A 12,038-nucleotide genomic window follows, 5' to 3' on the forward strand; every position below is an offset into this window, starting at 1 on the left:
CTGAGGTTGGGTCATGGCAGGGCCAGATAAAATGGGACAAAGCCATCTGCTCTCCCGGAGGCAAGCCATGCCAGCGGGGTGCCAGGCTAGTCTTTATGCTCAGGGGAAACTTCAAAGTTCTCATTGATGTGAGCGGGGAACAGGATCAGGCCTTGCAGGTCTGTGGAAGCTGCCCTCCATTCAAACCTCCTCCTTATCTCTCTCCCTTTGCAGTTTGCTCTGATAGTGGCAGTTTTATGTTCTCTAAGCTGCCTTGCAAGGTCTTGCATTGCTGAAGTTCTTTCTTTAGTGTACCTCGGTCATGTCCACGCCTCTCCTGCTCTGGCAACCTGCTGTCTCCACTAAGCCTGTGGCTCACAATTGCTTTTTAATTAAAATCCTCTGATGATGTCAGAACTTCTCTCTTCCCTGTAGAGACCTGATGCACTGTGCGGGAGCCTGAGTTGTTCTAAAATAGGAAAAGCTGGAAATGATTCTCATCAGGTTTAGGTCTGGCTCTAATGAAACAACTAATGAGCAACTGGTGCATCAGAGGGGCTAATTGCACTTTCAACAGCAAACTTTGTTCAGCTGTTGACATGTTACCAGCCTTGTGGCAGCTAACGCATGCAGGCTGCACAGCAGTGGGGAGGGATAACAGCAGCATTACAAATGTGGTGCAGCTGATCCTAATTTTTAGTCCCCTCTTACTAAACTTGAATTGACTGTTGCCCATCAATGTGAACTTTGAGTTCAAAATGGTTTTCACATCTGTGTCAAGAATTTAAAGTATGAAAACACTTTTTTTTTTGTTATTTATCCCCATTTTGTAACCTTGCCTCACTTCTCCCCCCACCTCAGTGTTGTGTATTGTGCAGCAGAAATTTCCACACAACCTGTTGCACCGGTTCCCATTAAAGGTCTGAGCTGAAGAGTTGGGTCAGTTTTATCTGGTCTGCTCTCCCTCCTGTCTCGGTGCATGTTCAAACGAGCCTTGTCCTGACCTCTCTGTACAGCAGGAGCTCCCTGAATGGGCATCAGGGTTACCTGGATGGTTTCAGCTGCCCTTTTCTTTGGCCTTGTGCTTGCCTGTCCACTATTTTCATATCTCTAGAGGAGTTAATTAAACCGTGTTCTTGTTCAGGACAATTTGCGTTCCATAATTGCCTGCAAGTAACATAGCACATGGCTCTGGGGAAGAATGCTGTGAAATCTGTGTTTCCTTTGCACTGAGATTTTGCCAGAGTTTGGGGCATCTGGAAAATCACACGTTCTGCGGTGGCTCTGTCTTGCCTTAGCCCTTGTAGGGATGCAGATGGAATACACAGGAAGCAGATTGCTTGTCTTGAGTTCATGTACCTGGTATAATATTAAAGCTGGCTGCAGCCGGGACAGGCAAGGGCAGCTTGCTTGCCTGGGGATAACTGCGCCTTTAAAAGGAAAACTGCCTGTAACAGAGTTCCCTTCTAGGCTGTTTGTAGCAGCAGTTTAAGTGACAGAACAGTGGCTCCACAAAACAAATAACTTGCCAATTTTCAGGGCTATTTGCAGGTTTCCTTAAGAGTGGGTCAGATTCATTTGTGCATTTAATGGGAAAGAAAGAATTGCCCCTAACAACTCAGGTCTTTGTCTGATCCTGCTCAGGAGGTGCTGTTAAAGTTGCAGAGCTGTTTTCTCTGGCAGCGTGTCCATGGAGCTGACAAAGCCACCCGCACCATAAAAGCAAGGCAGAAAAGTGATTGCAGCTAGGTCCTTGGCAGCTGACAACAGGGGCTGTCCCTTTCTGCCCTTGCATTGCAGCATCACCAGCAAAAGGAACTTGGCTGCTAGACTATTAAGCTTGAAAATGTAACTGAAAGGACTGTACTTGTGAAGTGAATAGGTTGACAAGAAACAGATTGCAGGGAGTTGAGCAGAAGAACTGCCAGTCTGAGTCCATAGGAGTGACTGAATGGTCCGGGTCAGGATCTCTGGGTGTCAGCAGGGGTGTGAGTGGCAGCCTCAGCAGAGGAGCTGGTGGCCCTGGAGCTTGAGCTACTGCTGTCCATTGCAGTGCAGCTTCTCCCTCTGCCTACTCTTCTGTGTCTGGCAATCAGTTCTTTGTGTCTGTGTCCCTTTGCCAATGCTCAGTGCATTGTGAAATACAGAAGGGATGCTTCTTAGAGCAGCCCAAATTCTACACTGGGTTGCTGTTGTGGGGTTTTTGAGCTTTTTCTTGTTCCTTTTTCCACCCGTGCTCTCAATCAGTGCAAACAAAAAGTTTACATATTGATTTGCATTAGCAGGCTTACATCCTATATTTTCTGAATTGCTGTGTTACCTGTCTGCTTTGTGCCACGTTTTTCTGGCTACAGTTAAATGTTATTTTTGTACTTTTCAACAGGGCCAGTACTGTGACATCTGTTCCTCTGCTAACAGCAACAAGGCCCACCCCATAACAAATGCCATCGATGGGACAGAGCGCTGGTGGCAAAGCCCCCCTCTTTCCCGGGGGCTGGAGTTCAACCAGGTCAACGTCACTTTGGACCTTGGACAGGTAACCCAAGTCCTTTTTGGTTATGTGGTAGACCATACTAGGAAGGACCTGCCCCTCTGCTTCTAAAAATCCTTCAGTGGTCCTTGCTGGAAGGGTGGGACAAAACCTGCTCATTTAATGACAGGGCAGGAGGCTCTGGTTAAAATAAGGAAGGGAAAATCTCTTGTCTGTCTGTTTGTAGTATTAACTGCAGTCTGTGCTATTTGCTATTGCTGTTTAGGTTCTCCCTGAAAGTTGAGTCACTCACAGAAACCTACCACACTATGGAGGCACCATTCCCCTAGAGAGAGGGTACCTGGCTCCAGAAGGGGGATGGTTAGCCAGGCTTCACCCCAGAAAACAAAAATACAGCCCTGAGGAATTTAAGGCTGTGCTGTAAAAATTTAAGTGGTGTGTTTAAAACTCTTTAAAAACAGCAAGTCTGTGCTGAAGATCTTCCTACAAAGGCAAAGAATTACAATGGATGTTTGGTCTCTAATGCTGGCAAGTCAAAGGGAATTAACATTTTAATAGCATGGCTGCCAGCGCATTTATTTATTTTTATATATATATGTATATATATATATATATATAAAAACCATGAAGGGCTGCAGGATGTGGGTCTGCTTTCTGGTATGGGGCCATCACTCTGGCTGTTGAATGGGGGAACTCCTCAGTCCTCAGCCTGGGACAGGGGGTGCGTGAGACACCCCTTCCTCTGCAGTGCCATGCAGCCTTGTCTGCTGGCAGCAGTTAGCCCCTGTAATTCAGAATTCAGAGCATTTGCTCTGTAGTCTATGGCAGTTCAGCAGTTAACTACTGAAGTGCCCCCATGAATAGGTAGGGCACTCCCCTGCTGCACTTCCCTGAGCTCTGCTACCAGCCTTGCAGCACCAAAGGCCAAGTTTGGGTCCTCTTTGGCTGGAAGGTCTGTGGGACTGGGCAGTTGTGCAGCTGTGGACAGCTCACCTCTTGCATAGGAGATGTGGCTTCTGTGATTGCTCAGGCAGCCTTTCAGGGGCTGAGTGCACTGCCCCTTTATTTGGGAGTTTGCACTGATTGCAGTGATTTCAAGCCTTGCTGGGCACTGAAGCTTTGCACTGACCTTGCACGTGGCTTTTTCACCCCCTGTGGTGGAGTAAAGGCTCATTTGTCACTGCTGTTTGTAAGGCGTCTGAGTCCAAATTTATAGGTGTAGATACCTGGGATGTATTGGTGATGATACCCTTCTATCAGATGCCTCAAACACACACTTCAGTCCCCAGGATTGTCTCTGATCCGCTCCCTGCCCTGCTGTAGCACTTGCTTGGAGCCTCTCAAACACCCTCCACAAATTTGTTCTCTCCCATGAGTGCCAGCTATCTAAAGCTGTGCTATACACAGCGCCAGCAAAATATCTCCTAACACCGGGGGCACATGATGCATCGCATAATAGCTGTGTGGGCAAAGCCTCCCCAGGCCGCACACAGTGTGCTGATCCCGTTAGCCAATGTAGGTGGCATCTGCTGTGTCTCTTAGGAACTTCCCAGCTGGCAGGGGTGTGCTGGGTGGGTGGATCGCTTGCACTCCCTCCTTGGACCAAGGGCCAGCCTGCAGCACAGCTTTCTAATCACTCGCCGCTTCTCTGGAAAGGGTTTTTCAAAGACCAACTTTCCTTGAGAGTTTCTCCTCCTCTTTGTCATTGTCTGTGGCAACTTTCTGGCTTCAGGCCAGAGCTAAGGCAGCCATGCTGTGCGCTTGCAAGCTGCTGCATTTGGCTCACCTGGGGATTTGCAGCCTTCAGAGCTGCAGTGCTGGGAGGCAGAGCCTGGAATAATTGGGGGGGGGGGGGGGGGGGGGGGCTGCAGTACTGCTAAAACTGAGCTGGTGTAAGTTTACTTTCTCTCTCCTGCCCTTCTCTCCCAAGCCTCTGTATTTGCTCTCATTACCCTGGGAGGTGGGATTGCGCCACCGTTTCTGCCAGGTTTGCAGCAGAACTTGCATGTGTGGTGCTGGTTGCAGTTGCTTCACCTAGTGGGGAGTTTCTCTGGGCTCACAGATCCTCTGCTTCCCTGCCACCTTTGCAAAGTAAGCAGTTGCCCAGCTGGTCTCAACAGGAGCACAAACGTAAAGCTTCACCCCATTTTTAGTGGCTTCCTCTTTATACATGCCCTTATTGTATGTAATTGCTATAATAACCTGTTTATGCTCCTGGTGAGAGTCAGTTCTTTGCTTTTCCCTCCTTTGTTTTGGTAGGTCGGGCAATAGAAACAAGATGAAATGTTACAGAATCGCTAATTTCCTCCTTTTGAAGTTGAGGCTAGTTGAAAGGATTGAAGATAAAAAGAGGAATTCTTGGGACCCAGTGGGATCTGCAGGGCGAGTGCAGGATCAGGGCAGTGTACCTGGCAGCCAGGCTTTGCAAATTCCTTGGATACCTGTGAAACAGCGCAGGTAACACCCTCAAAGGCATGTCTGAAAGCAGGGCTTTTTTTGGCTGGCAAACAAGGCCTCTCCTTGCTCCATGTAACCCTCTAGGGAGCTCTTGGACCAATTAACATTTAATTTAAAGGACTGACAGCCACTAAAAGCTTTTGTCGCTTTGGGGGATCATGAGTGCCTGGAGTGCAGGTGCTGATGGCATGGTGCTTTGGCGGGGCACCACAGGGGCTGGCACAGGAGGTGATGGTGTCAGCCCCCTCCCTTCACTGCTGTGCTTCCCTGCTGCCTTTGTCCCTCTCAAGCCATAAGTGCTTAATTACCTGCTGGAATCAGGTTTCTCCTGCATTTGGCAAGGCTCTGGCAACTGGGATAGGGGCAGTTAATTAAGCAGCCTGTTGGTCTTTACTTTTGCTGGCTGGGAGCTTGCTCTCCTCACGGGGATGTTAAAATCCTATGGGAAGGACAGAGGCAGGAATATCATTCACAGCCAGCAAATAAGTTAAAAAATGGCTCAGGCTGGCCACCCAGCTGGCGTGAGTATATTAAACACTTGCATCATGTCATCTTAGTGTCAGCAGTGGCCTAATCTTAATGACTTCATTGGCAAGGCGGATCAGAGCTCCCACCACAGCATGGGAAGAGATTGTGTCTGTTTATCTGCTGGGGGGTTTGGATCTGAATTGCTCCCGCTGGTGCCGTGTGTGTTCCTGCCTCCTTGGGGATGGATGTTTTTTCTTTACAGAATTGGTGGGGGGAAAAAGCTGGGAGGGGAGGAAAAGTTGCTGAGGGTTCCCATGTCAGACACATGTTTGGGAGCCAGAAATATGGCAAACGTCTTCAAGGAGGGAAGTTAAATGGATTTTAGAAGCTGCTGGGGCAGGGAGTATGATGAGGGAATGTTTTTTTCTTTCTTGCTTTTAATCTTGACCTTGTGCTTAAAGCTTTAGTATATTTAGGGTGAATGGCTGGGCCACTGCATGGGTTTGCTGCAGAATACAACATTGCGGCACCATGACGAAGCACGGTTCAGCTCTCCAGCGTGGAAGAATTGGAGGGTGCCATGCTCTGGGAGGATGCTGTTGTGTGTTGTGGCATTGCTGGACAATCTGGACTTGTCCCTGAAACTGCCCGTCCTGTTCTGCCTGGCTTGGAGGGCAAAGGCCCATGTTGTGACAGAGGCTCCTAAGCCTGCCCCACTGCGGCTTAGCTCCAAGCTCTCTCCTCTCCAGCCCGGAGCCTTCAGACCAGCTGGAAACGGGAAAGTGCCTCTGCTGCAAAGGGGCTGTGCAGGGAGCAGAGGGATAGGAGACCATGACTCATTGCCCCCATGGGAATTGTCCCCTGTGATCCAGCTGTGATTAAGTGCCACAGTGGGTGGAGGGGAGGAAAGGGTGTGATGGAAGATTCTTTTTATTTTTTTCAAGAAGGTCGTTTGAGTCAGAGCTGACAAAAATCAGGAGGTTTAAAGAAACATGAATGGTTGGCTTCCTGCCAGGGCCTGACATCTTCCTTGCATGAAGGTGAACACAGGCCAGCCCTTCCCAGAGATGTTTATGGATAGTTGGTGCTTTATGATAAACTCTGTGGAGAGGAATGCTTGCAGTCATGCAAGAGCAGGAGCTTCGTGCCAGTGCTTGCTTGAGGTTAATTACTGTGGTGAGAAGGTGGCTGGATAGCATCCCCCATCTCCCCCCCACCATCCCCAGAGTCTGCTGGCCCTGATGACACTAGAGAACAGCAGAATTTTAGACTGAAGCTTTGCAGGGAGTTTTGATTTACACCCCAAAGGTATTTAATTCGGCAGTGCCGCACAGAGGGTGTGCAGTCTCCCCTACACATCGGTCACCAGCAAGAAACATCTACATCCATTCACCTCTGCCACCGAGGAGAGAAAAGGCACCTCCTCCTTTGGACAGTACCAGGCTGTTGCTGCTTAAAATGCAGCTCCCTTTAGGGTTTTAAAAAAAAAAAAAGTTGCATTCATTGGTAACTCACAAAGATAGAAAGGAAATGAAAAGGATTGTGAGCTGAGCTCCCTGGTCAGTCTGAAGGTGTATTTTGTAGTCACTGTAAGATGTGTCTAGGCAAGGGAGTAGATTGATAGCTTACCGGGTGCCTTGAGTACCTCTTGAGTTTTCTGGTAATTACAGTGGGATCTGCCAAAGTTACCATTTTTTTCTGACCTCTTTTGGGCTGATTAACTTAGGCTCACTAGGCTCTTCTAGCACCAAAGTAAGGGTGTTCATTGGCATACTACACACTGGATGCTTCAGCCCTTGGCCAACAGGCTGCTATTCTTTCAGTGTGAAACTTCTTTCAGAAGGAGGTGGGTGTTTTTCCTGCGGTGGATTTCCAGGGCATAAACCTACTTCCTTTCCCTCTCGCACGGCAAACATGGCCCCTCGGGACCAGCTTTGCACAACAGTTAGACGTGCAGGGCGCTTGCAAATTCTGGGTATGTGGCTGAATGCCTGACTTGCATGAACAAGTCAATCCTCTTTGTGTGAACTGATCTCTTGTTAATGAATATTAAATTCCTACTCATCCTTGGTAGATCTGGGCTGGGTTCCGTAGGTGAAAATGCCACCTGGCCTAATGCTAAAAGAACACCACTGAACCAGAGCATAGTATCCTGTGTGTTACAGTGCTCTGAAATCTTCTTTCACCTCAGTTTCTAGCCTCCCATTTATTTTCAGTTAATTGAAATAGTAATGGAAGCTCCTGGTGGAGATCTCCAGGAGCCCTCTTTGAAAGGCAGCTGGAAGGAAACCCTTGCGATGGGCTGAGGCTTACCTCCCTGTCCCCAGCAAAAGCCTTCAGCACACAGATGAATCTGATGTTTATTCCCTGGATTAATTAACTTAAAAAATCCTTCTTGATGAGAAAACCACAAGCTTTCTCTTGGGATTTCATAAGTTAATCTTGAATGGAGCTGTTCTCCTAGTGGTTGCTTTCCCTAAGCCTGGGATGGAATATAGGTGATGGTCATCCAAGAAGAATTTTCAGCTGAAAACCTTTCCCTTCTTTCACCTTCTTCCTTTTGCACCTTCATTTCAATTGTTGCGAGAGCTCTTACCTGCCTCCGAGGGACGTAGCTGCTGCCTACGTTTACCCCCGAGACATCCTGTTCATTCTTGCTATACACAGGGGGAGACTTGAAACCAGTCTCTTCCTTTCCTTCCCCTTGGGGATGTCTTCTGCATCCTGTTCCCCAGCACGCGTCACTGGAAAATGCACAGCTTTCATTTCTCTTGGGGCCACAGGCTGCCTTATCTGCCTGGCATGTGTTTTTCACAGAGCACTGCAAGAATGGGTGCAGATGTAAGTTTTTTTGTACATAGTTTTTACTTTAATTTCTCTTACTGTAAGGACTACTTGTTCTTCACTGTACTGGGGCACCACTGTGGGAAAGGGGTAGGAAGGCTTAGTGACGTTTATTGTGAGCTTTTGCACCTTAAGTAAAGGGCTGGGGCGTAAAATCTCTAACAAAGACATTCTTTCTCCAAATTGTTCTCTGGCTCTTGGAGCAAAAGCAGTATTTAAAAGAAAGCATGTTAAGCAGGCTGAGCAGAAATCCTTTTTGCTTTCAACAGCTGAGACTACAGCCTCTTCTGTGTAGAGTCCTCTGCAATTGCCATAAAATCCTCCAAAAGTAGATCAAGATCTTGATTTGCTTGTTCATAGGCTTCAGAATCCTAGTTCCCCGATCTAAAATGGCCTGTGGCTTCCCTTTAACTATAGAGCCTGTTCAGTGCTGCTGTATTTTAACATGACTGTCGAGTGGAAGTGGGGTGCGTATTTGTAATGCTTTTCTGGGAAAAGCAGAAAAGGTGTGACTGTGAGAGAGAGCACAGCACTGGGAGCTGGCGCTGAGCCCAGGTGTATGGATCTTCTCTTCTCTCCCAATATATATTCCCCTTTATTGTTTGAAATATCTTAGCTTGTGAAGGCTGTTCTGTTTTCTTCAAAGTTGCAGTTCCCCTGACCCGGACCAGCAGCTGGTTTTTTTTCTTTTTTTTTTGTGCTGATAAGGGGAGATTTTTGCCTTTGCTTGGCCCTTCTCGACCTCTCTGTGATATCTGCCAGCTCCCACCGGATTCCTGGCTCCAGCAGCTGTGTGGGAGCTGCTCAGGTGAGCGGGAAGGGAGTGCCCGCTTGTTAATCAAGCAGGGATCTGTCTCCTCTGGCAGCAAGAGCAGACCCATCCTCTCCCTTTCAAACAGCCTTGCCAAGTTGGATGCCAAGTTCCACTCTCTGGGATCCAGAACGGCTAAGGCTGAGATTTCTTTCCTCTTGGTTAGTGCTGGTGGTGGCTGCTGTAAGGGAAAAGATGTGCAGAATACCACTTTAGGTAAATCATGGATGACATGAACCAGTACTGCTTAGAGTCAGTTTCTAGGGCTGCAATGAGTAGATGGCATTTCACTTGTAATATCTGATTCCCGAAAGACCTCCATGCTGCACGCCTGCTAGGCTGTGAGCACAGAAGAGAAGGCTCTCAGGGGAGCAGGAAGCTCTGGGCAGATCACTCAGCATTGTGGCACCTTTTGTGGCCTCCAAGGAGGGTGTTTCTGCCCGTCCTTTGCATCTTGTACAAATGACCCTTGTGCTTCAATGGCTTAATCTTCCCAGAGGCTGCGCTTGCTCTGCCTAGACCTGAACCAGCTCCGGAGAATTCAGGTGTTAAAATAAGCCTCAGCCTCCCCCCGCCGAACAGCTCCAGGTAACAACTGATGAAAGGATAATTACCCTGTTTCTAAAAAGCGCGTGCAAGATTTCCACTGTAATTTCTCCCTAGTTATTGTTGCCTATTTTTAATTTTGGCGCAATGAGAAACGAGGAGGCTGATGGTGAGGTTTCCTGCCATGGAGCTCCCCCTCCTTGCCAGGCTGCGTGCTCCTGCTCAACTCCCTGGGATTCTTCAAAGACTAGGAGAAAGCCTCGGGGCGAGCACGAGCTGGAGAGAGGTCAGGCGAGCTGTGAGCTGGTGTATGGGAGGCTTTAGTTTGTAATGAATAGCTGGAAGGCAAGCCTTGTAATTTCTTGCTGTTCTCCTGGAAAGTGTCTGCTTGGCTGGACTGGTAAACAAGAGCGTGCCTTGAATCGGGTGTGAATGTGTGCAGATACGCGTGCTCCAGGGGTCAGCTTCGTCCGGCCTGTTTGTGGTTGTAGCAGGCAAGTTAAAACAGACCAGAACCGTCTAGGTCAGGCCTCTGTTCACAGGAGAGTTGTGTTTTCCTACTTCAGACAGATGTTACAAGGAGCATCTTGTGAAGGTCGCTGTACCCTGTGGAACCAGAGAGGTTCACAGCTCTGACAGAGCATGCTGGCATCTGAGTAGGCGGGTTAGTGTCTGCTGCACTTCGGCTTGTCCCATCTCCAAAATGGCAATACTGCATCGATGTCCATTCTGTGTGTACAGCCTGGTACCAAGCTGGAGCCTGCCCAGCACCAGACCAACAAGCACAAAGTCATTTGCTGAAGAGAATGATTTCTTGAGTCGAGCCCCCAAGAGAGCTCTTGGCTTGGCCCCGTGTAGCCCTTCTCTTCTGTCTGTCATCTTCCTCCAGCATAGTGACAGCATCCCTCATCACTGTGGGAGGTGCTTGGCTGTCCATGAACTCATGCCCCAAACACAAACCCGAGCGCATGCTCCTAAAGCTGAGGGCTGTGAGCCTGGAGTGCTGCCCATCCTGCTCTTTGTGTGACCCAGGTGTGGGCTGGGAGTCACACTCATCCTGTGGCATTGCACAGTCAGTTCAGTTCTTGACGCTTGTCCTGATGACGACTAGAAGCCCCTCAAGTGGATTGTTCCTGCTTCCCAGGGCAGGTTTCCGGGAGCTGTCCTTGCCCTCCGCAGCTCCTGCACAGCTATGTCCTGGCTCAGATCCACTGGGCTGGCAGGGAGGATGCTAAATACATTTCTGATCATCTGCCTAGTCAGCTTCTCTGCTCTTTCAAGCCTCTTCTAGCCCCCTGCACCTTTCTTTTGATGCTTTACCAAGCCTGGCTCAGCCCTGCTTTCATCTCTGCCTTATCCTTTTATTATAGTCATAAACATGGGCCTCCGGGCTGTGCCCAGCCTTGATCCTCAGCCGTTTCCTGTTTTCTGGATTCAGTGCTCTTCAAATTCTAGACATCCCTTCCTGTGTGTGATGCCAAGCAGTGCAATACATAGTGCATTGTTTGCTGTTTGATAGAAAATAAAGGGAGACCAGTAAGAAGACACAAGGTGAGAGGTGTATGCCTAGTGTCATGGGACGGAAGAGTCTTTCTAAATGGCTTATGAGTAGACTCAAGATCAGTGGCAGCTAATTAGGGAAATGTGGCCTATTCACACAGACCTGGTAATGGAGTTTTTGATTCTGAAGGCGTGGTGAGGGCATGGTTAGAGAGGAGGAATTGCAACAGGGATTTGTCATACTGGGAGGTCCAGGGAGGAGGATAAGGCCTTGAGAGTGGCACATGGATGACTCTGCAGAAGGTGAGGATGGCACAGTGGTTTGGGGCTACCTTGGTCACCAGAGACTCTGACAAGGATGGGAGGAATGATGTTATTTTGTTCTCTGCAGAAGGACTTGCTAAGCATGACTATAAAAAAGGCTTTTGTTAACATGAAGTCACTGCTAATGGAAGGTGGGTCTGGATGGTGCCAGCTCCTGTTTGTGCAGCACAGGAAGCAATGGTGCCTGTTTTTTCCAAGCACCCCAACCTGGCCCCGTGAATGCTGCTTTGGAAAGGCAGCCACCCAGAGACAGGGAGAACAGAGGTGGGGCTGTTAGGGACTCAGCATCCACTTCCCTTCTCAGTCCTCTTCTGAGGTGGTTCATTATGTTCTCTAGGTGGACTGGATATCACTTACTTGATGACAGCAAGGGTGTGTAGCAAACTGCCTGCCAGCATGGTGGTACCACTGCTAGGGTGCCAGGTGGCTCCGGAACAGCAGGGATGGGGACATACTCCTTCCTGACAGGTCTGCTCAGGGGTGACAGCCTCTGGCAGAGAGGGGGAGCAGGTAACGGGGGCCAGCAATTGCTGCTGCAACAAGACTTGCCAGGGCTTGCCGGTCAGAGGTCCTGGAGGACAGTGTTAGGATGGTAGTTTGATTCTCTTGTCCTTGCCT

At 48.9% G+C, this 12,038-nt stretch overlaps 1 protein-coding gene across 1 annotated transcript in view; it reads left to right on the plus strand.

Annotated features, from left to right (window-relative positions):
- LAMA5 (laminin subunit alpha 5) overlaps nucleotides 1–12,038 on the plus strand; it is a 93,641-nt gene that overhangs the window by 4,059 nt on the left and 77,544 nt on the right. Inside the window, exon 2 of the mRNA XM_059827370.1 lies at nucleotides 2,363–2,515. Coding sequence (XP_059683353.1) covers nucleotides 2,363–2,515 — 153 coding nt within the window. The remainder of the gene's footprint in view (nucleotides 1–2,362; nucleotides 2,516–12,038) is intronic.

Source organism: Gavia stellata, chromosome 20 (assembly GCF_030936135.1).
Source record: "Gavia stellata isolate bGavSte3 chromosome 20, bGavSte3.hap2, whole genome shotgun sequence".
Lineage (NCBI taxonomy): Eukaryota > Metazoa > Chordata > Aves > Gaviiformes > Gaviidae > Gavia > Gavia stellata.